At 46.7% G+C, this 27,875-nt stretch overlaps 1 protein-coding gene across 1 annotated transcript in view; it reads left to right on the top strand.

Moving 5' to 3' along the window:
* The window catches only part of marchf1 (membrane-associated ring finger (C3HC4) 1), a gene marked incomplete at both ends in the record, with an annotated part of 57,977 nt that overhangs the window by 11,649 nt on the left and 18,453 nt on the right, over nucleotides 1–27,875 (top strand). The window contains 2 exons of the mRNA XM_084198411.1: nucleotides 17,992–18,042; nucleotides 18,134–18,216. Coding sequence (XP_084054537.1) covers nucleotides 17,992–18,042; nucleotides 18,134–18,216 — 134 coding nt within the window. The remainder of the gene's footprint in view (nucleotides 1–17,991; nucleotides 18,043–18,133; nucleotides 18,217–27,875) is intronic.

The following is a 27,875-nucleotide window of genomic DNA, read 5'->3' as shown; positions in this document are numbered from 1 at the left end:
TTCAAGCGCCGTGCTCTACCAGCTGAGCTACAGAGGACCACAGAATGGTGTGGACATACCCCTAACAACAGAATGGTGTGGCCATACCCCTAACAACAGAATGGTGTGGCCATACCCCTAACAACAGAATGGTGTGGACAGACCCCTAACAACAGAATGGTGTGGACATGGTGTGGACATACCCCTAACAACAGAATGGTGTGGACAGACCCCTAACAACAGAATGGTGTGGCCATACCCCTAACAACAGAATGGTGTGGACATACCCCTAACAACAGAATGGTGTGGACATGGTGTGGACATACCCCTAACAACAGAATGGTGTGGACATACCCCTAACAACAGAATGGTGTGGACAGACCCCTAACAACAGAATGGTGTGGACATACCCCTAACAACAGAATGGTGTGGAAATACCCCTAACAACAGAATGGCGTGGACATACCCCTAACAACAGAATGGTGTGGACAGACCCCTAACAACAGAATGGTGTGGCCATACCCCTAACAACAGAATGGTGTGGACATACCCCTAACAACAGAATGGTGTGGACATGGTGTGGACATACCCCTAACAACAGAATGGTGTGGACATACCCCTAACAACAGAATGGTGTGGACAGACCCCTAACAACAGAATGGTGTGGACATACCCCTAACAACAGAATGGTGTGGAAATACCCCTAACAACAGAATGGTGTGGACATACCCCTAACAACAGAATGGTGTGGACATACCCCTAACAACAGAATGGTGTGGACATACCCCTAACAACAGAATGGTGTGGACATACCCCTAACAACAGAATGGTGTGGACAGACCCCTAACAACAGAATGGTGTGGACATACCCCTAACAACAGAATGGTGTGGACATACCCCTAACAACAGAATGGTGTGGACATACCCCTAACAACAGAATGGTGTGGACATACCCCTAACAACAGAATGGTGTGGACATACCCCTAACAACAGAATGGTGTGGGCATACCCCTAACAACAGAATGGTGTGGACATACCCCTAACAACAGAATGGTGTGGGCATACCCCTAACAACAGAATGGTGTGGACATACCCCTAACAACAGAATGGTGTGGCCATACCCCTAACAACAGAATGGTGTGGACATACCCCTAACAACAGAATGGTGTGGACATACCCCTAACAACAGAATGGTGTGGACATACCCCTAACAACAGAATGGTGTGGACATACCCCTAACAACAGAATGGTGTGGGCATACCCCTAACAACAGAATGGTGTGGACAGACCCCTAACAACAGAATGGTGTGGACATGGTGTGGACATACCCCTAACAACAGAATGGTGTGGACAGACCCCTAACAACAGAATGGTGTGGCCATACCCCTAACAACAGAATGGTGTGGACATACCCCTAACAACAGAATGGTGTGGACATGGTGTGGACATACCCCTAACAACAGAATGGTGTGGACATACCCCTAACAACAGAATGGTGTGGACAGACCCCTAACAACAGAATGGTGTGGACATACCCCTAACAACAGAATGGTGTGGCCATACCCCTAACAACAGAATGGTGTGGACAGACCCCTAACAACAGAATGGTGTGGACATACCCCTAACAACAGAATGGTGTGGACATACCCCTAACAACAGAATGGTGTGGACATACCCCTAACAACAGAATGGTGTGGACATACCCATAACAACAGAATGGTGTGGACATACCCCTAACAACAGAATGGTGTGGACAGACCCCTAACAACAGAATGGTGTGGACATACCCCTAACAACAGAATGGTGTGGACAGACCCCTAACAACAGAATGGTGTGGACAGACCCCTAACAACAGAATGGTGTGGCCATACCCCTAACAACAGAATGGTGTGGACATACCCCTAACAACAGAATGGTGTGGACAGACCCCTAACAACAGAATGGTGTGGCCATACCCCTAACAACAGAATGGTGTGGACAGACCCCTAACAACAGAATGGTGTGGACATACCCCTAACAACAGAATGGTGTGGACATACCCCTAACAACAGAATGGTGTGGCCATACCCCTAACAACAGAATGGTGTGGACATACCCCTAACAACAGAATGGTGTAGACATACCCCTAACAACAGAATGGTGTGGACATGGTGTGGCCATACCCCTAACAACAGAATGGTGTGGACATACCCCTAACAACAGAATGGTGTGGACATACCCCTAACAACAGAATGGTGTGGACATACCCCTAACAACAGAATGGTGTGGCCATACCCCTAACAACAGAATGGTGTGGCCATACCCCTAACAACAGAATGGTGTGGACATGGTGTGGACATACCCCTAACAACAGAATGGTGTGGCCATACCCCTAACAACAGAATGGTGTGGACATACCCCTAACAACAGAATGGTGTGGACATACCCCCAACAACAGAATGGTGTGGACATGGTGTGGACATACCCCTAACAACAGAATGGTGTGGACACACCCCTAACAACAGAATGGTGTGGACATACCCCTAACAACAGAATGGTGTGGACATACCCCTAACAACAGAATGGTGTGGACATACCCCTAACAACAGAATGGTGTGGACATACCCCTAACAACAGAATGGTGTGGACATACCCCTAACAACAGAATGGTGTGGACATACCCCTAACAACAGAATGGTGTGGACATACCCCTAACAACAGAATGGTGTGGACATACCCCTAACAACAGAATGGTGTGGACATACCCCTAACAACAGAATGGTGTGGACATACCCCTAACAACAGAATGGTGTGGACATACCCCTAACAACAGAATGGTGTGGAGAGACCCCTAACAACAGAATGGTGTGGACATGGTGTGGACATACCCCTAACAACAGAATGGTGTGGGCATACCCCTAACAACAGAATGGTGTGGACATACCCCTAACAACAGAATGGTGTGGCCATACCCCTAACAACAGAATGGCGTGGACATACCCCTAACAACAGAATGGTGTGGACATACCCCTAACAACAGAATGGTGTGGACATACCCCTAACAACAGAATGGTGTGGACATACCCCTAACAACAGAATGGTGTGGACATACCCCTAACAACAGAATGGTGTGGACATACCTCTAACAACAGAATGGTGTGGACATACCCCTAACAACAGAATGGTGTGGACATACCCCTAACAACAGAATGGTGTGGACATACCCCTAACAACAGAATGGTGTGGACAGACCCCTAACAACAGAATGGTGTGGACATGGTGTGGACATACCCCTAACAACAGAATGGTGTGGACATACCCCTAACAACAGAATAAATAATAATAAATAATAATAATAATAATAATAATAATAATATGCCATTTAGCAGACGCTTTTATCCAAAGCGACTTACAGTCATGCGTGCATACATTTTTGTGTATGGGTGGTCCCGGGGATCGAACCCACTACCTTGGCGTTTCAAGCGCCGTGCTCTACCAGCTGAGCTACAGAGGACCACAGAATGGTGTGGACATACCCCTAACAACAGAATGGTGTGGCCATACCCCTAACAACAGAATGGTGTGGCCATACCCCTAACAACAGAATGGTGTGGACAGACCCCTAACAACAGAATGGTGTGGACATGGTGTGGACATACCCCTAACAACAGAATGGTGTGGACAGACCCCTAACAACAGAATGGTGTGGCCATACCCCTAACAACAGAATGGTGTGGACATACCCCTAACAACAGAATGGTGTGGACATGGTGTGGACATACCCCTAACAACAGAATGGTGTGGACATACCCCTAACAACAGAATGGTGTGGACAGACCCCTAACAACAGAATGGTGTGGACATACCCCTAACAACAGAATGGTGTGGAAATACCCCTAACAACAGAATGGCGTGGACATACCCCTAACAACAGAATGGTGTGGACAGACCCCTAACAACAGAATGGTGTGGACATACCCCTAACAACAGAATGGTGTGGACATACCCCTAACAACAGAATGGTGTGGACATACCCCTAACAACAGAATGGTGTGAACATACCCCCAACAACAGAATGGTGTGGACATGGTGTGGACATACCCCTAACAACAGAATGGTGTGGACACACCCCTAACAACAGAATGGTGTGGACATACCCCTAACAACAGAATGGTGTGGACATACCCCTAACAACAGAATGGTGTGGACATACCCCTAACAACAGAATGGTGTGGACATACCCCTAACAACAGAATGGTGTGGACATACCCCTAACAACAGAATGGTGTGGACATACCCCTAACAACAGAATGGTGTGGACATACCCCTAACAACAGAATGGTGTGGACATACCCCTAACAACAGAATGGTGTGGACATACCCCTAACAACAGAATGGTGTGGACATACCCCTAACAACAGAATGGTGTGGACATACCCCTAACAACAGAATGGTGTGGACAGACCCCTAACAACAGAATGGTGTGGACATGGTGTGGACATACCCCTAACAACAGAATGGTGTGGGCATACCCCTAACAACAGAATGGTGTGGACATACCCCTAACAACAGAATGGTGTGGACATACCCCTAACAACAGAATGGCGTGGACATACCCCTAACAACAGAATGGTGTGGACATACCCCTAACAACAGAATGGTGTGGACATACCCCTAACAACAGAATGGTGTGGACATACCCCTAACAACAGAATGGTGTGGACATACCCCTAACAACAGAATGGTGTGGACATACCTCTAACAACAGAATGGTGTGGACATACCCCTAACAACAGAATGGTGTGGACATACCCCTAACAACAGAATGGTGTGGACATACCCCTAACAACAGAATGGTGTGGACAGACCCCTAACAACAGAATGGTGTGGACATGGTGTGGACATACCCCTAACAACAGAATGGTGTGGACATACCCCTAACAACAGAATAAATAATAATAAATAATAATAATAATAATAATAATAATAATATGCCATTTAGCAGACGCTTTTATCCAAAGCGACTTACAGTCATGCGTGCATACATTTTTGTGTATGGGTGGTCCCGGGGATCGAACCCACTACCTTGGCGTTTCAAGCGCCGTGCTCTACCAGCTGAGCTACAGAGGACCACAGAATGGTGTGGACATACCCCTAACAACAGAATGGTGTGGCCATACCCCTAACAACAGAATGGTGTGGCCATACCCCTAACAACAGAATGGTGTGGACAGACCCCTAACAACAGAATGGTGTGGACATGGTGTGGACATACCCCTAACAACAGAATGGTGTGGACAGACCCCTAACAACAGAATGGTGTGGCCATACCCCTAACAACAGAATGGTGTGGACATACCCCTAACAACAGAATGGTGTGGACATGGTGTGGACATACCCCTAACAACAGAATGGTGTGGACATACCCCTAACAACAGAATGGTGTGGACATGGTGTGGACATACCCCTAACAACAGAATGGTGTGGACATACCCCCAACAACAGAATGGTGTGGACATGGTGTGGACATACCCCTAACAACAGAATGGTGTGGACACACCCCTAACAACAGAATGGTGTGGACATACCCCTAACAACAGAATGGTGTGGACATACCCCTAACAACAGAATGGTGTGGACATACCCCCAACAACAGAATGGTGTGGACATGGTGTGGACATACCCCTAACAACAGAATGGTGTGGACATACCCCTAACAACAGAATGGTGTGGCCATACCCCTAACAACAGAATGGTGTGGACAGACCCCTAACAACAGAATGGTGTGGACATACCCCTAACAACAGAATGGTGTGGACATACCCCTAACAACAGAATGGTGTGGACATACCCCTAACAACAGAATGGTGTGGACATACCCATAACAACAGAATGGTGTGGACATACCCCTAACAACAGAATGGTGTGGACAGACCCCTAACAACAGAATGGTGTGGACATACCCCTAACAACAGAATGGTGTGGACAGACCCCTAACAACAGAATGGTGTGGACAGACCCCTAACAACAGAATGGTGTGGCCATACCCCTAACAACAGAATGGTGTGGACATACCCCTAACAACAGAATGGTGTGGACAGACCCCTAACAACAGAATGGTGTGGCCATACCCCTAACAACAGAATGGTGTGGACAGACCCCTAACAACAGAATGGTGTGGACATACCCCTAACAACAGAATGGTGTGGACATACCCCTAACAACAGAATGGTGTGGCCATACCCCTAACAACAGAATGGTGTGGACATACCCCTAACAACAGAATGGTGTAGACATACCCCTAACAACAGAATGGTGTGGACATGGTGTGGCCATACCCCTAACAACAGAATGGTGTGGACATACCCCTAACAACAGAATGGTGTGGACATACCCCTAACAACAGAATGGTGTGGACATACCCCTAACAACAGAATGGTGTGGCCATACCCCTAACAACAGAATGGTGTGGCCATACCCCTAACAACAGAATGGTGTGGACATGGTGTGGACATACCCCTAACAACAGAATGGTGTGGCCATACCCCTAACAACAGAATGGTGTGGACATACCCCTAACAACAGAATGGTGTGGACATACCCCCAACAACAGAATGGTGTGGACATGGTGTGGACATACCCCTAACAACAGAATGGTGTGGACACACCCCTAACAACAGAATGGTGTGGACATACCCCTAACAACAGAATGGTGTGGACATACCCCTAACAACAGAATGGTGTGGACATACCCCTAACAACAGAATGGTGTGGACATACCCCTAACAACAGAATGGTGTGGACATACCCCTAACAACAGAATGGTGTGGACATACCCCTAACAACAGAATGGTGTGGACATACCCCTAACAACAGAATGGTGTGGACATACCCCTAACAACAGAATGGTGTGGACATACCCCTAACAACAGAATGGTGTGGACATACCCCTAACAACAGAATGGTGTGGACATACCCCTAACAACAGAATGGTGTGGAGAGACCCCTAACAACAGAATGGTGTGGACATGGTGTGGACATACCCCTAACAACAGAATGGTGTGGGCATACCCCTAACAACAGAATGGTGTGGACATACCCCTAACAACAGAATGGTGTGGCCATACCCCTAACAACAGAATGGCGTGGACATACCCCTAACAACAGAATGGTGTGGACATACCCCTAACAACAGAATGGTGTGGACATACCCCTAACAACAGAATGGTGTGGACATACCCCTAACAACAGAATGGTGTGGACATACCCCTAACAACAGAATGGTGTGGACATACCTCTAACAACAGAATGGTGTGGACATACCCCTAACAACAGAATGGTGTGGACATACCCCTAACAACAGAATGGTGTGGACATACCCCTAACAACAGAATGGTGTGGACAGACCCCTAACAACAGAATGGTGTGGACATGGTGTGGACATACCCCTAACAACAGAATGGTGTGGACATACCCCTAACAACAGAATAAATAATAATAAATAATAATAATAATAATAATAATAATAATATGCCATTTAGCAGACGCTTTTATCCAAAGCGACTTACAGTCATGCGTGCATACATTTTTGTGTATGGGTGGTCCCGGGGATCGAACCCACTACCTTGGCGTTTCAAGCGCCGTGCTCTACCAGCTGAGCTACAGAGGACCACAGAATGGTGTGGACATACCCCTAACAACAGAATGGTGTGGCCATACCCCTAACAACAGAATGGTGTGGCCATACCCCTAACAACAGAATGGTGTGGACAGACCCCTAACAACAGAATGGTGTGGACATGGTGTGGACATACCCCTAACAACAGAATGGTGTGGACAGACCCCTAACAACAGAATGGTGTGGCCATACCCCTAACAACAGAATGGTGTGGACATACCCCTAACAACAGAATGGTGTGGACATGGTGTGGACATACCCCTAACAACAGAATGGTGTGGACATACCCCTAACAACAGAATGGTGTGGACAGACCCCTAACAACAGAATGGTGTGGACATACCCCTAACAACAGAATGGTGTGGAAATACCCCTAACAACAGAATGGCGTGGACATACCCCTAACAACAGAATGGTGTGGACAGACCCCTAACAACAGAATGGTGTGGACATACCCCTAACAACAGAATGGTGTGGACATACCCCTAACAACAGAATGGTGTGGACATACCCCTAACAACAGAATGGTGTGGACATACCCCCAACAACAGAATGGTGTGGACATGGTGTGGACATACCCCTAACAACAGAATGGTGTGGACACACCCCTAACAACAGAATGGTGTGGACATACCCCTAACAACAGAATGGTGTGGACATACCCCTAACAACAGAATGGTGTGGACATACCCCTAACAACAGAATGGTGTGGACATACCCCTAACAACAGAATGGTGTGGACATACCCCTAACAACAGAATGGTGTGGACATACCCCTAACAACAGAATGGTGTGGACATACCCCTAACAACAGAATGGTGTGGACATACCCCTAACAACAGAATGGTGTGGACATACCCCTAACAACAGAATGGTGTGGACATACCCCTAACAACAGAATGGTGTGGACAGACCCCTAACAACAGAATGGTGTGGACATGGTGTGGACATACCCCTAACAACAGAATGGTGTGGGCATACCCCTAACAACAGAATGGTGTGGACATACCCCTAACAACAGAATGGTGTGGACATACCCCTAACAACAGAATGGCGTGGACATACCCCTAACAACAGAATGGTGTGGACATACCCCTAACAACAGAATGGTGTGGACATACCCCTAACAACAGAATGGTGTGGACATACCCCTAACAACAGAATGGTGTGGACATACCCCTAACAACAGAATGGTGTGGACATACCTCTAACAACAGAATGGTGTGGACATACCCCTAACAACAGAATGGTGTGGACATACCCCTAACAACAGAATGGTGTGGACATACCCCTAACAACAGAATGGTGTGGACAGACCCCTAACAACAGAATGGTGTGGACATGGTGTGGACATACCCCTAACAACAGAATGGTGTGGACATACCCCTAACAACAGAATAAATAATAATAAATAATAATAATAATAATAATAATAATAATATGCCATTTAGCAGACGCTTTTATCCAAAGCGACTTACAGTCATGCGTGCATACATTTTTGTGTATGGGTGGTCCCGGGGATCGAACCCACTACCTTGGCGTTTCAAGCGCCGTGCTCTACCAGCTGAGCTACAGAGGACCACAGAATGGTGTGGACATACCCCTAACAACAGAATGGTGTGGCCATACCCCTAACAACAGAATGGTGTGGCCATACCCCTAACAACAGAATGGTGTGGACAGACCCCTAACAACAGAATGGTGTGGACATGGTGTGGACATACCCCTAACAACAGAATGGTGTGGACAGACCCCTAACAACAGAATGGTGTGGCCATACCCCTAACAACAGAATGGTGTGGACATACCCCTAACAACAGAATGGTGTGGACATGGTGTGGACATACCCCTAACAACAGAATGGTGTGGACATACCCCTAACAACAGAATGGTGTGGACATGGTGTGGACATACCCCTAACAACAGAATGGTGTGGACATACCCCCAACAACAGAATGGTGTGGACATGGTGTGGACATACCCCTAACAACAGAATGGTGTGGACACACCCCTAACAACAGAATGGTGTGGACATACCCCTAACAACAGAATGGTGTGGACATACCCCTAACAACAGAATGGTGTGGACATACCCCTAACAACAGAATGGTGTGGACATACCCCTAACAACAGAATGGTGTGGACATACCCCTAACAACAGAATGGTGTGGACATACCCCTAACAACAGAATGGTGTGGACATACCCCTAACAACAGAATGGTGTGGACATACCCCTAACAACAGAATGGTGTGGACATACCCCTAACAACAGAATGGTGTGGACATACCCCTAACAACAGAATGGTGTGGACATACCCCTAACAACAGAATGGTGTGGAGAGACCCCTAACAACAGAATGGTGTGGACATGGTGTGGACATACCCCTAACAACAGAATGGTGTGGGCATACCCCTAACAACAGAATGGTGTGGACATACCCCTAACAACAGAATGGTGTGGCCATACCCCTAACAACAGAATGGCGTGGACATACCCCTAACAACAGAATGGTGTGGACATACCCCTAACAACAGAATGGTGTGGACATACCCCTAACAACAGAATGGTGTGGACATACCCCTAACAACAGAATGGTGTGGACATACCCCTAACAACAGAATGGTGTGGACATACCTCTAACAATAGAATGGTGTGGACATACCCCTAACAACAGAATGGTGTGGACATACCCCTAACAACAGAATGGTGTGGACATACCCCTAACAACAGAATGGTGTGGACAGACCCCTAACAACAGAATGGTGTGGACATGGTGTGGACATACCCCTAACAACAGAATGGTGTGGACAGACCCCTAACAACAGAATGGTGTGGCCATACCCCTAACAACAGAATGGTGTGGACATACCCCTAACAACAGAATGGTGTGGACATGGTGTGGACATACCCCTAACAACAGAATGGTGTGGACATACCCCTAACAACAGAATGGTGTGGACAGACCCCTAACAACAGAATGGTGTGGACATACCCCTAACAACAGAATGGTGTGGAAATACCCCTAACAACAGAATGGCGTGGACATACCCCTAACAACAGAATGGTGTGGACAGACCCCTAACAACAGAATGGTGTGGACATACCCCTAACAACAGAATGGTGTGGACATACCCCTAACAACAGAATGGTGTGGACAGACCCCTAACAACAGAATGGTGTGGACATACCCCTAACAACAGAATGGTGTGGACAGACCCCTAACAACAGAATGGTGTGGCCATACCCCTAACAACAGAATGGTGTGGACATACCCCTAACAACAGAATGGTGTGGACATGGTGTGGACATACCCCTAACAACAGAATGGTGTGGACATACCCCTAACAACAGAATGGTGTGGACAGACCCCTAACAACAGAATGGTGTGGACATACCCCTAACAACAGAATGGTGTGGAAATACCCCTAACAACAGAATGGCGTGGACATACCCCTAACAACAGAATGGTGTGGACAGACCCCTAACAACAGAATGGTGTGGACATACCCCTAACAACAGAATGGTGTGGACATACCCCTAACAACAGAATGGTGTGGACATACCCCTAACAACAGAATGGTGTGGACATACCCCCAACAACAGAATGGTGTGGACATGGTGTGGACATACCCCTAACAACAGAATGGTGTGGACACACCCCTAACAACAGAATGGTGTGGACATACCCCTAACAACAGAATGGTGTGGACATACCCCTAACAACAGAATGGTGTGGACATACCCCTAACAACAGAATGGTGTGGACATACCCCTAACAACAGAATGGTGTGGACATACCCCTAACAACAGAATGGTGTGGACATACCCCTAACAACAGAATGGTGTGGACATACCCCTAACAACAGAATGGTGTGGACATACCCCTAACAACAGAATGGTGTGGACATACCCCTAACAACAGAATGGTGTGGACATACCCCTAACAACAGAATGGTGTGGACATACCCCTAACAACAGAATGGTGTGGACAGACCCCTAACAACAGAATGGTGTGGACATGGTGTGGACATACCCCTAACAACAGAATGGTGTGGGCATACCCCTAACAACAGAATGGTGTGGACATACCCCTAACAACAGAATGGTGTGGACATACCCCTAACAACAGAATGGCGTGGACATACCCCTAACAACAGAATGGTGTGGACATACCCCTAACAACAGAATGGTGTGGACATACCCCTAACAACAGAATGGTGTGGACATACCCCTAACAACAGAATGGTGTGGACATACCCCTAACAACAGAATGGTGTGGACATACCTCTAACAACAGAATGGTGTGGACATACCCCTAACAACAGAATGGTGTGGACATACCCCTAACAACAGAATGGTGTGGACATACCCCTAACAACAGAATGGTGTGGACAGACCCCTAACAACAGAATGGTGTGGACATGGTGTGGACATACCCCTAACAACAGAATGGTGTGGACATACCCCTAACAACAGAATAAATAATAATAAATAATAATAATAATAATAATAATAATAATATGCCATTTAGCAGACGCTTTTATCCAAAGCGACTTACAGTCATGCGTGCATACATTTTTGTGTATGGGTGGTCCCGGGGATCGAACCCACTACCTTGGCGTTTCAAGCGCCGTGCTCTACCAGCTGAGCTACAGAGGACCACAGAATGGTGTGGACATACCCCTAACAACAGAATGGTGTGGCCATACCCCTAACAACAGAATGGTGTGGCCATACCCCTAACAACAGAATGGTGTGGACAGACCCCTAACAACAGAATGGTGTGGACATGGTGTGGACATACCCCTAACAACAGAATGGTGTGGACAGACCCCTAACAACAGAATGGTGTGGCCATACCCCTAACAACAGAATGGTGTGGACATACCCCTAACAACAGAATGGTGTGGACATGGTGTGGACATACCCCTAACAACAGAATGGTGTGGACATACCCCTAACAACAGAATGGTGTGGACAGACCCCTAACAACAGAATGGTGTGGACATACCCCTAACAACAGAATGGTGTGGACATACCCCTAACAACAGAATGGCGTGGACATACCCCTAACAACAGAATGGTGTGGACAGACCCCTAACAACAGAATGGTGTGGACATACCCCTAACAACAGAATGGTGTGGACATACCCCTAACAACAGAATGGTGTGGACATACCCCTAACAACAGAATGGTGTGGACATACCCATAACAACAGAATGGTGTGGACATACCCCTAACAACAGAATGGTGTGGATATACCCCTAACAACAGAATGGTGTGGACAGACCCCTAACAACAGAATGGTGTGGACATACCCCTAACAACAGAATGGTGTGGACAGACCCCTAACAACAGAATGGTGTGGACAGACCCCTAACAACAGAATGGTGTGGCCATACCCCTAACAACAGAATGGTGTGGACATACCCCTAACAACAGAATGGTGTGGACATACCCCTAACAACAGAATGGTGTGGACATACCCCTAACAACAGAATGGTGTGGACATACCCCTAACAACAGAATGGTGTGGACATACCCCTAACAACATAATGGTGTGGACATACCCCTAACAACAGAATGGTGTGGCCATACCCCTAACAACAGAATGGTGTGGACAGACCCCTAACAACAGAATGGTGTGGCCATACCCCTAACAACAGAATGGTGTGGACATACCCCTAACAACAGAATGGTGTGGACATACCCCTAACAACAGAATGGTGTGGCCATACCCCTAACAACAGAATGGTGTGGACATACCCCTAACAACAGAATGGTGTGGACATACCCCTAACAACAGAATGGTGTGGACATACCCCTAACAACAGAATGGTGTGGCCATACCCCTAACAACAGAATGGTGTGGCCATACCCCTAACAACAGAATGGTGTGGACATGGTGTGGACATACCCCTAACAACAGAATGGTGTGGCCATACCCCTAACAACAGAATGGTGTGGACATACCCCTAACAACAGAATGGTGTGGACAGACCCCTAACAACAGAATGGTGTGGACATGGTGTGGACATACCCCTAACAACAGAATGGTGTGGACATACCCCTAACAACAGAATGGTGTGGACATACCCCTAACAACAGAATGGTGTGGACATACCCCTAACAACAGAATGGTGTGGACATACCCCTAACAACAGAATGGTGTGGCCATACCCCTAACAACAGAATGGTGTGGACATACCCCTAACAACAGAATGGTGTAGACATACCCCTAACAACAGAATGGTGTGGACATACCCCTAACAACAGAATGGTGTGGACATACCCCTAACAACAGAATGGTGTGGACAGACCCCTAACAACAGAATGGTGTGGACATACCCCTAACAACAGAATGGTGTGGACATACCCCTAACAACAGAATGGTGTGGACATACCCCTAACAACAGAATGGTGTGGACATACCCCTAACAACAGAATGGTGTGGACATACCCCTAACAACAGAATGGTGTGGACATACCCCTAACAACATAATGGTGTGGACATACCCCTAACAACAGAATGGTGTGGCCATACCCCTAACAACAGAATGGTGTGGACAGACCCCTAACAACAGAATGGTGTGGCCATACCCCTAACAACAGAATGGTGTGGACATACCCCTAACAACAGAATGGTGTGGACATACCCCTAACAACAGAATGGTGTGGCCATACCCCTAACAACAGAATGGTGTGGACATACCCCTAACAACAGAATGGTGTGGACATACCCCTAACAAAAGAATGGTGTGGACATACCCCTAACAACAGAATGGTGTGGCCATACCCCTAACAACAGAATGGTGTGGCCATACCCCTAACAACAGAATGGTGTGGACATGGTGTGGACATACCCCTAACAACAGAATGGTGTGGCCATACCCCTAACAACAGAATGGTGTGGACATACCCCTAACAACAGAATGGTGTGGACAGACCCCTAACAACAGAATGGTGTGGACATGGTGTGGACATACCCCTAACAACAGAATGGTGTGGACATACCCCTAACAACAGAATGGTGTGGACATACCCTTAACAACAGAATGGTGTGGACATACCCCTAACAACAGAATGGTGTGGACATACCCCTAACAACAGAATGGTGTGGCCATACCCCTAACAACAGAATGGTGTGGACATACCCCTAACAACAGAATGGTGTGGACATACCCCTAACAACAGAATGGTGTGGACATACCCCTAACAACAGAATGGTGTGGCCATACCCCTAACAACAGAATGGTGTGGCCATACCCCTAACAACAGAATGGTGTGGACATGGTGTGGACATACCCCTAACAACAGAATGGTGTGGCCATACCCCTAACAACAGAATGGTGTGGACATACCCCTAACAACAGAATGGTGTGGACAGACCCCTAACAACAGAATGGTGTGGACATGGTGTGGACATACCCCTAACAACAGAATGGTGTGGACATACCCCTAACAACAGAATGGTGTGGACATACCCTTAACAACAGAATGGTGTGGACATACCCCTAACAACAGAATGGTGTGGACATACCCCTAACAACAGAATGGTGTGGCCATACCCCTAACAACAGAATGGTGTGGACATACCCCTAACAACAGAATGGTGTAGACATACCCCTAACAACAGAATGGTGTGGACATACCCCTAACAACAGAATGGTGTGGACATAACCCTAACAACAGAATGGTGTGGACAGACCCCTAACAACAGAATGGTGTGGACATACCCCTAACAACATAATGGTGTGGACATACCCCTAACAACAGAATGGTGTGGCCATACCCCTAACAACAGAATGGTGTGGACAGACCCCTAACAACAGAATGGTGTGGCCATACCCCTAACAACAGAATGGTGTGGACATACCCCTAACAACAGAATGGTGTGGACATACCCCTAACAACAGAATGGTGTGGCCATACCCCTAACAACAGAATGGTGTGGACATACCCCTAACAACAGAATGGTGTGGACATACCCCTAACAAAAGAATGGTGTGGACATACCCCTAACAACAGAATGGTGTGGCCATACCCCTAACAACAGAATGGTGTGGCCATACCCCTAACAACAGAATGGTGTGGACATGGTGTGGACATACCCCTAACAACAGAATGGTGTGGCCATACCCCTAACAACAGAATGGTGTGGACATACCCCTAACAACAGAATGGTGTGGACAGACCCCTAACAACAGAATGGTGTGGACATGGTGTGGACATACCCCTAACAACAGAATGGTGTGGACATACCCCTAACAACAGAATGGTGTGGACATACCCTTAACAACAGAATGGTGTGGACATACCCCTAACAACAGAATGGTGTGGACATACCCCTAACAACAGAATGGTGTGGCCATACCCCTAACAACAGAATGGTGTGGACATACCCCTAACAACAGAATGGTGTGGACATACCCCTAACAACAGAATGGTGTGGACATACCCCTAACAACAGAATGGTGTGGCCATACCCCTAACAACAGAATGGTGTGGCCATACCCCTAACAACAGAATGGTGTGGACATGGTGTGGACATACCCCTAACAACAGAATGGTGTGGCCATACCCCTAACAACAGAATGGTGTGGACATACCCCTAACAACAGAATGGTGTGGACAGACCCCTAACAACAGAATGGTGTGGACATGGTGTGGACATACCCCTAACAACAGAATGGTGTGGACATACCCCTAACAACAGAATGGTGTGGACATACCCTTAACAACAGAATGGTGTGGACATACCCCTAACAACAGAATGGTGTGGACATACCCCTAACAACAGAATGGTGTGGCCATACCCCTAACAACAGAATGGTGTGGACATACCCCTAACAACAGAATGGTGTAGACATACCCCTAACAACAGAATGGTGTGGACATACCCCTAACAACAGAATGGTGTGGACATAACCCTAACAACAGAATGGTGTGGACAGACCCCTAACAACAGAATGGTGTGGACATACCCCTAACAACAGAATGGTGTGGACATACCCCTAACAACCGAATGGTGTGGACATACCCCTAACAACAGAATGGTGTGGACAGACCCCTAACAACAGAATGGTGTGGGCATACCCCTAACAACAGAATGGTGTGGACATACCCCTAACAACAGAATGGTGTGGCCCGGAGCAACAGAGCCCAGAGCCCAGAGCCCAGAGCAACAGAGCCCAGAGCAACAGAGCCCAGAGCAACAGAGCCCAGAGCAACAGAGCCCAGAGCCCAGAGCAACAGAGCCCAGAGCCCAGAGCAACAGAGCCCAGAGCAACAGAGCCCAGAGCAACAGAGCCCGAGCCCAGAGCCTAGAGCAACAGAGCCCAGCCTCTGCACACACACCATCACTGAATACTACACATGCACACACACACCATGTACACACACACACACACACACACACACACACACACACACACACACACACACACACACTCACACACACCACCACTGAATACTACACACACCCAAGTGACAGCAAGCAGGTTAGGAGCATGAAGCTGGAGAAAGTTACTGGCAGATACTGAGGAGAGGGGGGTTGTGGATATTGTAGTATTTGGCTGCTGAGGAGAGGGGGGTTGTGGATATTGTAGTGTTTGGCTGCTGAGGAGAGGGGGGTTGTGGATATTGTAGTGTTTGGCTGCTGAGGAGAGGGGGGTTGTGGATATTGTAGTGTTTGGCTGCTGAGGAGAGTGGGGTTGTGGATATTGTAGTGTTTGGTGTCTAGCAATAGAGTTTGGTGTCATCAGGCCCTTGGGTAGTTGAGTCAGGTGTGACAGTGCAGGGCTGGAGCAAAAATATGTAGTCCGGGACCAGACTGTGTTGAGGGATCTGTGTTCTAGAAGGATCTGTGTTCTAGAAGGATCTGTGTTGTAGCAAAGGATCATGGATTTAGTAGTTTATGTAAGACCTTTAAACTAACACTGGACTGTTTCTGAATTCCACATCTCTCTCTCTCTATCTCTCTCTGTCTCTCTCTCTGTCTCTCTCTGTCTCTCTCTCTCTCTCTCTCTCTCTCTCTCTCTCTCTCTCTCTCTCTCTCTCCCACCTCTCTCTCTCTCTCCTTTCTCTCTTTCTCTCTCTCTCTGTCTCTCTCTCTCTCTCTCTCTTTCTTTCTCTCTCTCTCTTTCTCTCTCTCTCTCTCTCTCTCTCTCTCTCCCACCTCTCTCTCTCTCTCTCTCTCTCTCCTTTCTCTCTTTCTCTCTCTCTCTGTCTCTCTCTCTCTCTCTCTCTCTCTCTCTCTCTCTCTCTCTCTCTCTCGCTTTCACTTTCGCTCTCTCTCTCTCTCTCTCTCTCTCTCTCTCTCTCTCTCTCTCTATCTATCTATCTATCTACAGAGTACTAAAGGTCCAGGTCGGTCAAGTAGTCGATCCAGCAACATCTTGAAGGTATTGATTGGTTAATTGTTTCATTGGTCGACAGCAGTCACTGCTGATTGGTTGTTGAAGTGAAGGAGTGTGCTGTGATTGATTGTTGCAGGCCAGCAGTTCTACGACAGGATTGGCTCCTGGCAGTGTTTCCAGGACAACTTCAGTCACTCCCTCCTCCCAGGACATCGGCAGGTGAGACTGTTGCCCAGTGGTGCCTTCAGTTCCATTGAACGTTCGCTAAAGTTGCGGAACGGTTTGTACTGAACGACACGTTTCCCCAAAAACGTTTTTGTACGTTCTTTAAACAGACTTTGAGGTCACAGGTGGTCGGTGGCATCTTAATTGGGGAGGACGGGCTCGTGGTAATGGCTGGAGCGGAATCAGAAAATGAACACTCAGATTATAGTGATATTATGTCTGAGCTCGCAAACAATGTAAAGTCTGTTTAGATAGGTGTAATCTGGAGCCAAGCCTGTCTGTTTAGATAGGTGTAATCTGGAGCCTGTCTGTTTAGATAGGTGTAATCTGGAGCCTGTCTGTCTGTTTAGATAGGTGTAATCTAGAGCCAAGCCTGTCTGTTTAGATAGGTGTAATCTAGAGCCTGTCTGTCTGTTTAGATAGGTGTAATCTGGAGCCTGTCTGTTTAGATAGGTGTAATCTGGAGCCAAGCCTGTCTGTTTAGATAGGTGTAATCTAGAGCCTGTCTGTTTAGATAGGTGTAATCTGGAGTCTGTCTGTTTAGATAGGTGTAATCTAGAGCCTGTCTGTTTAGATAGGTGTAATCTGGAGCCAAGCCTGTCTGTTTAGATAGGTGTAATCTGGAGCCAAGCCTGTCTGTTTAGATAGGTGTAATCTGGAGCCTGTCTGTTTAGATAGGTGTAATCTAGAGCCTGTCTGTTTAGATAGGTGTAATCTGGAGCCTGTCTGTTTAGATAGGTGTAATCTAGAGCCTGTCTGTTTAGATAGGTGTAATCTAGAGCCTGTCTGTTTAGATAGGTGTAATCTGGAGCCTGTCTGTTTAGATAGGTGTAATCTAGAGCCTGTCTGTTTAGATAGGTGTAATCTAGAGCCTGTCTGTTTAGATAGGTGTAATCTGGAGCCTGTCTGTTTAGATAGGTGTAATCTAGAGCCTGTCTGTTTAGATAGGTGTAATCTGGAGCCTGTCTGTTTAGATAGGTGTAATCTAGAGCCTGTCTGTTTAGATAGGTGTAATCTGGAGCCTGTCTGTTTAGATAGGTGTAATCTAGAGCCTGTCTGTTTAGATAGGTGTAATCTAGAGCCTGTCTGTCTGTTTAGATAGGTGTAATCTAGAGCCTGTCTGTCTGTTTAGATAGGTGTAATCTAGAGTCAAGCCTGTCTGTTTAGATATGTGTAATCTGGAGCCTGTCTGTCTGTTTAGATAGGTGTAATCTGGAGCCTGTCTGTTTAGATAGGTGTAATCTGGAGCCAAGTCTGTCTGTTTAGATAGGTGTAATATGGAGCCAAGCCTGTCTGTTTAGATAGGTGTAATCTGGAGCCTGTCTGTTTAGATAGGTGTAATCTGGAGCCAAGTCTGTCTGTTTAGATAGGTGTAATCTGGAGCCAAGCCTGTCTGTTTAGATAGGTGTAATCTGGAGCCAAGCCTGTCTGTTTAGATAGGTGTAATCTGGAGCCTGTCTGTTTAGATAGGTGTAATCTGGAGCCAAGCCTGTCTGTTTAGATAGGTGTAATCTGGAGCCTGTCTGTTTAGATAGGTGTAATCTGGAGCCAAGCCTGTCTGTTTAGATAGGTGTAATCTGGAGCCAAGCCTGTCTGTTTAGATAGGTGTAATCTAGAGCCAAGCCTGTCTGTTTAGATAGGTGTAATCTAGAGCCAAGCCTGTCTGTTTAGATAGGTGTAATCTGGAGCCTGTCTGTTTAGATAGGTGTAATCTAGAGCCTGTCTGTTTAGATAGGTGTAATCTGGAGCCAAGTCTGTCTGTTTAGATAGGTGTAATCTGGAGCCAAGCCTGTCTGTTTAGATAGGTGTAATCTGGAGCCAATCCTGTCTGTTTAGATAGGTGTAATCTGGAGCCTGTCTGTTTAGATAGGTGTAATCTGGAGCCAAGCCTGTCTGTTTAGATAGGTGTAATCTGGAGCCTGTCTCTTTAGATCGTTGTAATCTAGAGCCAAGCCTGTCTGTTTAGATAGGTGAAATCTAAAGCCTGTCTGTCTGTTTAGATAGGTGTAATCTGGAGCCTGTCTGTTTAGATAGGTGTAATCTGGAGCCAAGCCTGTCTGTTTAGATAGGTGTAATCTGGAGCCTGTCTGTTTAGATAGGTGTAATCTGGAGCCAAGCCTGTCTGTTTAGATAGGTGTAATCTGGAGCCAAGCCTGTCTGTTTAGATAGGTGTAATCTAGAGCCAAGCCTGTCTGTTTAGATAGGTGTAATCTAGAGCCAAGCCTGTCTGTTTAGATAGGTGTAATCTGGAGCCTGTCTGTTTAGATAGGTGTAATCTAGAGCCTGTCTGTTTAGATAGGTGTAATCTGGAGCCAAGTCTGTCTGTTTAGATAGGTGTAATCTGGAGCCAAGCCTGTCTGTTTAGATAGGTGTAATCTGGAGCCAATCCTGTCTGTTTAGATAGGTGTAATCTGGAGCCTGTCTGTTTAGATAGGTGTAATCTAGAGCCAAGCCTGTCTGTTTAGATAGGTGAAATCTAAAGCCTGTCTGTCTGTTTAGATAGGTGTAATCTGGAGCCTGTCTGTTTAGATAGGTGTAATCTGGAGCCTGTCTGTTTAGATAGGTGTAATCTGGAGCCTGTCTGTTTAGATAGGTGTAATCTGGAGCCTGTCTGTTTAGATAGGTGTAATCTGGAGCCTGTCTGTCTGTTTAGATAGGTGTAATCTGGAGCCTGTCTGTCTGTTTAGATAGGTGTAATCTGGAGCCTGTCTGTTTAGATAGGTGTAATCTAGAGCCTGTCTGTCTGTTTAGATAGGTGTAATCTAGAGCCTGTCTGTTTAGATAGGTGTAATCTGGAGCATGTCTGTTTAGATGGGTGTAATCTAGAGCCTGTCTGTCTGTTTAGATAGGTGTAATCTAGAGCCTGTCTGTTTAGATAGGTGTAATCTAGAGCCAAGCCTGTCTGTTTAGATAGGTGTAATCTAGAGCCTGTCTGTTTAGATAGGTGTAATCTGGAGCCTGTCTGTTTAGATAGGTGTAATCTGGAGCATGTCTGTTTAGATAGGTGTAATCTGGAGCCTGTCTGTTTAGATAGGTGTAATCTGGAGCCTGTCTGTTTAGATAGGTGTAATCTGGAGCCAAGCGTGTTGATTTTTAATCTTCATGTATCCTGCTATTGACACACTTGTTGAATTATGCAAGAGATTGTAAGAGCAGTAATGAACGAGGCAGTCTAGCCAGCACAGCTGAGTACAGGGAAGGTAGACAGAGCGGCTGTTTGGTGGTTGCAGCCCTGTTCCACCCCTTTATGCTGATGTCTTCCTGTTCCACCCCTTTATGCTGATGTCTTCCTGTTCCACCCCTTTATGCTGATGTCTTCCTGTTCCACCCCTTTATGCTGATGTCTTCCTGTTCCACCCCTTTATGCTGATGTCTTCCTGTTCCACCCCTTTATGCTGATGTCTTCCTGTTCCACCCCTTTATGCTGATGTCTTCCTGTTCCACCCCTTTATGCTGATGTCTTCCTGTTCCACCCCTTTATGCTGATGTCTTCATATATGCAAACATACTGGGTGTATTTATGCAAATGAGGCACATATCATCTTCTTTAACACAAAATATTTGAAAAAGACCTGATAAATAATTACATGTACAGTTGAAGTCGGAAGTTTACATACACCTCAGCCAAATACATTTAAATGAAGTTTTTCACAATTCCTGACATTTAATCCTAGTAAAAATTCCATGTTTTAGGTCAGTTAGAATCACCACTTTATTTTAAGAATGTGAAATGTCAGAATAATAGTAGAGAGAATGATTTATTTCAGCTTTTATTTCTTTCATCACATTCCCAGTGGGTCAGAAGTTTACATACACTCAATTAGTATTTGGTAGCATTGCCTTTAAATTGTTTAACTTGGGTCAAACATTTCGGGTAGCCTTCCACAAGCTTCCCACAATAAGTTAGATGAATTATGGCCCATTCCTCCTGACAGAGCTGGTGTAACTGAGTCAGGTTTGTAGGCCTCCTTGCTCGCACACGCTTTTTCAGTTCTGCCCACAACTTTTCTATAGGATTGAGGTCAGGGCTTTGTGATGGCCACTCCAATACCTTGACTTTGTTGTCCTTAAGCCATTTTGCAACAACTTTGGAAGTATGCTTGGGGTCATTGTCCATTTAGAAGACTAATTTGCGACCAAGCTTTAACTTCCTGATTGATGTCTTGAGATGTTGCTTCAATATATCCACATAATTTTCCTTCCTCATGATGCCATCTATTTTGTGAAGTGCACCAGCCCTCCTGCAGCAAAGCACCCCCACGGCATGACGCTGTCACCCCCGTGCTTCACGGTTGGGATGGTGTTCTTCGGCTTGCAAGCAACCCCCTTTTTCCTCCAAACATAACGATGGTCATTATGGGAAAACAGTTCTATTTTTGATTCATCAGACCACAGGACATTTCTCCAAAAAGTACGACCTTTGTCCCCATGTGCAGTTGCAAACTGTAGTCTGGCTTTTTTATGGCGGTTTGGAGCAGTGGCTTCTTCCTTGCTGAGTGGCCTTTCAGGTTATGTCGATATATAGGACTTGTTTTACTGTGGATATAGATACTTTTGTGCCTGTTTCCTCCAGCATCTTCACAAGGTCCTTTGCTGTTGTTCTGGGATTTATTTGCACTTTTCGCACCAAAGTACGTTCATCTCTAGGAGACAGAACGCTTCTCCTTCCTGAGCGGTATGACGGCTGCGCGGTCCCATGGTGTTTATACTTGCATACTATTGTTTGTACAGATGAACGTGGTACCTTCAGGCGTTTGGAAATTGCTCCCAAGGATGAACCAGACTTGTGGAGGTCTACAATTTTTTTTCTGAAGTCTTGGCTGATTTCTTTTGATTTTCCCATGATGTCAAGCAAAGAGGCACTGAGTTTGAAGGTCGGCCTTGAAATACATCCACAGGTACACCTCCAATTGACTCAAATGATGTCAATTAGCCTATCAGAAGCTTCTAATGCCATGACATCATTTTCTGGAATTTTCCAAGCTGTTTAAAGGCACAGTCAACTTAGTGTATGTAAACTTCTGACCCACTGGAATTGAGATACAGTGAATTATAAGTGAAATAATCTGTCTGTAAACAATTGTTGGAAAAATTACTTGTGTCATGCACAAAGTAGATGTCCTAACCGACTTGCCAAAACTATAGTTTGTTAACAAGAAATTTGTGGAGTGGTTGAAAAACGAGTTTTAATGACTCCAACCTAAGTGTATGTAAACTTCCGACATCAACTGTATATACAGTGGGGAGAACAAGTATTTGATACACTGCCGATTTTGCAGGTTTTCCTACTTACAAAGCATGCAGAGGTCTGTAATTTTTATCATAGGTACACTTCAACTGTGAGAGACGGAATCTAAAACAAAAATCCAGAAAATCACATTGTATGATTTTTAAGTAATTAATTTGCATTTTATTGCATGACATAAGTATTTGATCACCTACCAACCAGTAAGAATTCCAGCTCTCACAGACCTGTTAGTTTTTCTTTAAGAAGCCCTCCTGTTCTCCACTCATTACCTGTATTAACTGCACCTGTTTGAACTCATTACCTTTATAAAAGACACCTGTCCACACACTCAATCAAACAGACTCCAACCTCTCCACAATGGCCAAGACCAGAGAGCTGTGTAAGGACATCAGGGATAAAATTGTAGACCTGCACAAGGCTGGGATGGGCTACAGGACAATAGGCAAGCAGCTTGGTGAGAAGGCAACAACTGTTGGCGCAATTATTAGAAAATGGAAGAAGTTCAAGATGACGGTCAATCACCCTCGGTCTGGGGCTCCATGCAAGATCTCACCTTGTGGGGCATCAATGATCATGAGGAAGGTGAGGGATCAGCCCAGAACTACACGGCAGGACCTGGTCAATGACCTGAAGAGAGCTGGGACCACAGTCTCAAAGAAAACCATTAGTAACACACTACGCTGTCATGGATTAAAATCCTGCAGTGCACGCAAGGTCCCCCCGCATGTCCAGGCCCGTCTGAAGTTTGCCAATGACCATCTGGATGATCCAGAGGAGGAATGGGAGAAGGTCATGTGGTCTGATGAGACAAAAAATAGAGCTTTTTGGTCTAAACTCCACTCGCCGTGTTTGGAGGAAGAAGAAGGATGAGTACAACCCCAAGAACACCATCCCAACCGTGAAGCATGGAGGTTGAAACATCATTCTTTGGTAATGTTTTTCTGCAAAGGGGACAGGACGACTGCACCGTATTGAGGGGAGGATGGATGGGGCCATGTATCGCGAGATCTCCTTCCCTCAGTAAGAGCATTGAAGATGGGTCGTGGCTGGGTCTTCCAGCATGACAATGACCCGAAACACACAGCCAGGGCAACTAAGGAGTGGCTCCGTAAGAAGCATCTCAAGGTCCTGGAGTGGCCTAGCCAGTCTCCAGACCTGAACCCAATAGAAAATCTTTGGAGGGAGCTGAAAGTCCGTATTGCCCAGCGACAGCCCCGAAACCTGAAGGATCTGGAGAATCCCTGCTGCAGTGTGTGCAAACCTGGTCAAGACCAACAGGAAACGTATGATCTCTGTAATTGCAAACAAAGGTTTCTGTACCAAATATTAAGTTCTGCTTTTCTGATGTATCAAATACTTATGTTGTGCAATAAATTGCAAATTAATTATTTAAAAATCATACAATGTTATTTTCTGGATTTTTGTTTTAGATTCCGTCTCTCACAGTTGAAGTGTACCTATGATAAAAATTACAGACCTCTACATGCTTTGTAAGTAGGAAAACCTGCAAAATCGGCAGTGTATCAAATACTTGTTCTCCCCACTGTATGAGGGCATTCTAAGAAAAACAAGTGAAATCTGACAAATTGAATACCTGAATTCCCACCAAAAGCCCTGAACTCGTCCCATGCCAGTAAAATGTTTTTATGTGCTATAATTCAGTCAATATCTGATATAAAAATTCATTGTCCAACTGTTGCATTTATTAGAATTGTTTGTAAAACCTTTTTAACAATTTTGATGACCATTGCTACTGTTAGCCAGGGATACTGTTACCCAGGGAGAGTGTTACCCAGGGATAGTGTTACCCAGGGAGAGTGTTACCCAGGGAGAGTGTTACCCAGGGATAGTGTTCCCCAGGGATACTGTTACCCAGGGAGAGTGTTACCCAGGGATAGTGTTCCCCAGGGATACTGTTACCCAGGGAGAGTGTTACCCAGGGAGAGTGTTACCCAGGGATACTGTTACCCAGGGAGAGTGTTAACCAGGGAGAGTGTTAACCAGGGAGAGTGTTACCCAGGGAGAGTGTTACCCAGGGAGAGTGTTACCCAGGGAGAGTGTTACCCAGGGAGAGTGTTACCCAGGGAGAGTGTTAACCAGGGAGAGTGTTACCCAGGGTTAGTGTTACCCAGGGAGAGTGTTACCCAGGGAGAGTGTTACCCAGGGTTAGTGTTACCCAGGAAGAGTGTTACCCAGGGAGAGTGTTACCCAGGGATAGTGTTACCCTCATCCTGTCTTTTCATCTCTCAATCTCTCTGTCTGTGTGTGTCTCTCTGTGTGTGTCTCCTTGTGTCTCCGTGTGTGTCTCCGTGTGTGTCTCCTTGTGACTCCGTGTGTGTCTCTGTGTGTGTCTCTGTGTGTGTCTCTGTGTGTGTCTCCGTGTGTGTCTCTGTGTGTGTCTCCGTGTGTGTCTCTGTGTGTCTCTGTGTGTGTGTCTCTGTGTGTCTCCATGTGTGTCTCTGTGTGTGTCTCTGTGTGTCTCCGTGTGTGTCTCTGTGTGTGTCTCTGTGTGTGTCTCCGTGTGTGTCTCCATGTGTGTCTCCGTGTGTGTCTCCGTGTGTGTCTCCGTGTGTGTCTCTGTGTGTGTCTCCGTGTGTGTCTCTGTGTGTCTCTGTGTGTGTGTCTCTGTGTGTCTCCATGTGTGTCTCTGTGTGTGTCTCTGTGTGTCTCCGTGTGTGTCTCTGTGTGTGTCTCTGTGTGTGTGTCTCTGTGTGTGTCCGTGTGTGTCTCTGTGTGTCTCCGTGTGTGTCTCTGTGTGTCTCCGTGTGTGTCTCTGTGTGTCTCCGTGTGTGTCTCTGTGTGTCTCTGTGTGTATCTCCGTGTGTATCTCCGGGTGTGTCTCCGTGTGTCTCCTTGTGTGTCTCCTTGTGTGTCTCTGTGTGTGTGTCTCCTTGTGTGTCTCTGTGTGTCTCCGTGTGTGTCTCTGTGTGTGTCTCTGTGTGTCTCCGTGTGTGTCTCTGTGTGTGTCTCCGTGTGTGTGTGTGTCTCCGTGTGTGTCTCCTTGTGTGTCTCTGTGTGTGTCTCTGTGTGTGTCTCTGTGTGTATCTCCGCCTGTGTCTCCTTGTGTGTGTTTCCGTGTGTGTGTGTCTCTGTGTGTGTCTCCTTGTGTGTCTCCGTGTGTGTCTCCATGTGTGTCTCCGTGTGTGTCTCTGTGTGTCTCCGTGTGTGTCTCTGTGTGTGTCTCCGTGTGTGTCTCCGTGTGTGTCTCTGTGTGTGTCTCCATGTGTGTCTCCATGTGTGTCTCCATGTGTGTCTCCATGTGTGTCTCCATGTGTGTGTCTCTGTGTGTCTCCGTGTGTGTCTCCGTGTGTGTCTCTGTGTGTGTCTCTGTGTGTGTCTCCGTGTGTGTATCCGTGTGTTTCTCTATGTGTGTCTCCGTGTGTGTCTCCGTGTGTGTCTCTGTGTGTGTCTCCATGTGTGTCTCCATGTGTGTCTCCATGTGTGTGTCTCTGTGTGTCTCCGTGTGTGTCTCCGTGTGTGTCTCTGTGTGTGTCTCTGTGTGTGTCTCCGTGTGTGTCTCTGTGTGTGTCTCTGTGTGTGTCTCTGTGTGTGTCTCTGTGTGTGTCTCCGTGTGTGTCTCCGTGTGTGTCTCTGTGTGTGTCTCCGTGTGTGTCTCCGTGTGTGTCTCTGTGTGTCTCCGTGTGTGTCTCCGTGTGTGTCTCCGTGTGTGTCTCCGTGTGTGTCTCCGTGTGTGTCTCCGTGTGTGTCTCTGTGTGTGTCTCTGTGTGTGTCTCCGTGTGTGTCTCCTTGTGTGTTTCCGTGTGTGTGTGTGTCTCCGTGTGTGTCTCCGTGTGTGTCTCCGTGTGTGTCTCCGTGTGTGTCTCTGTGTGTGTCTCTGTGTGTCTCCGTGTGTGTCTCCTTGTGTGTTTCCGTGTGTGTCTCCATGTGTGTCTCCGTGTGTGTCTCTGTGTGTCTCCGTGTGTGTCTCCGTGTGTGTCTCTGTGTGTGTCTCTGTGTGTGTCTCCGTGTGTGTCTCCGTGTGTGTCTCTGTGTGTGTCTCCATGTGTGTCTCCATGTGTGTCTCCGTGTGTGTCTCCATGTGTGTCTCCATGTGTGTCTCCATGTGTGTCTCCATGTGTGTCTCCATGTGTGTGTCTCTGTGTGTCTCCGTGTGTGTCTCTGTGTGTGTCTCCGTGTGTGTCTCCGTGTGTGTCTCTGTGTGTGTCTCCGTGTGTGTCTCCGTGTGTGTCTCCGTGTGTGTCTCTGTGTGTGTCTCCATGTGTGTCTCCATGTGTGTCTCCATGTGTGTGTCTCTGTGTGTCTCCGTGTGTGTCTCCGTGTGTGTCTCTGTGTGTGTCTCTGTGTGTGTCTCCGTGTGTGTCTCTGTGTGTGTCTCTGTGTGTGTCTCCGTGTGTGTCTCCGTGTGTGTCTCCGTGTGTGTCTCTGTGTGTGTCTCCGTGTGTGT

This window comes from Coregonus lavaretus (assembly GCF_964263955.1).
Source record: "Coregonus lavaretus genome assembly, contig: HAP1_SCAFFOLD_833, whole genome shotgun sequence".
Lineage (NCBI taxonomy): Eukaryota > Metazoa > Chordata > Actinopteri > Salmoniformes > Salmonidae > Coregonus > Coregonus lavaretus.
The sequence above is the reverse complement of the archived record's forward strand: the minus strand, read 5'-3'. Positions and strand labels throughout refer to the sequence as shown.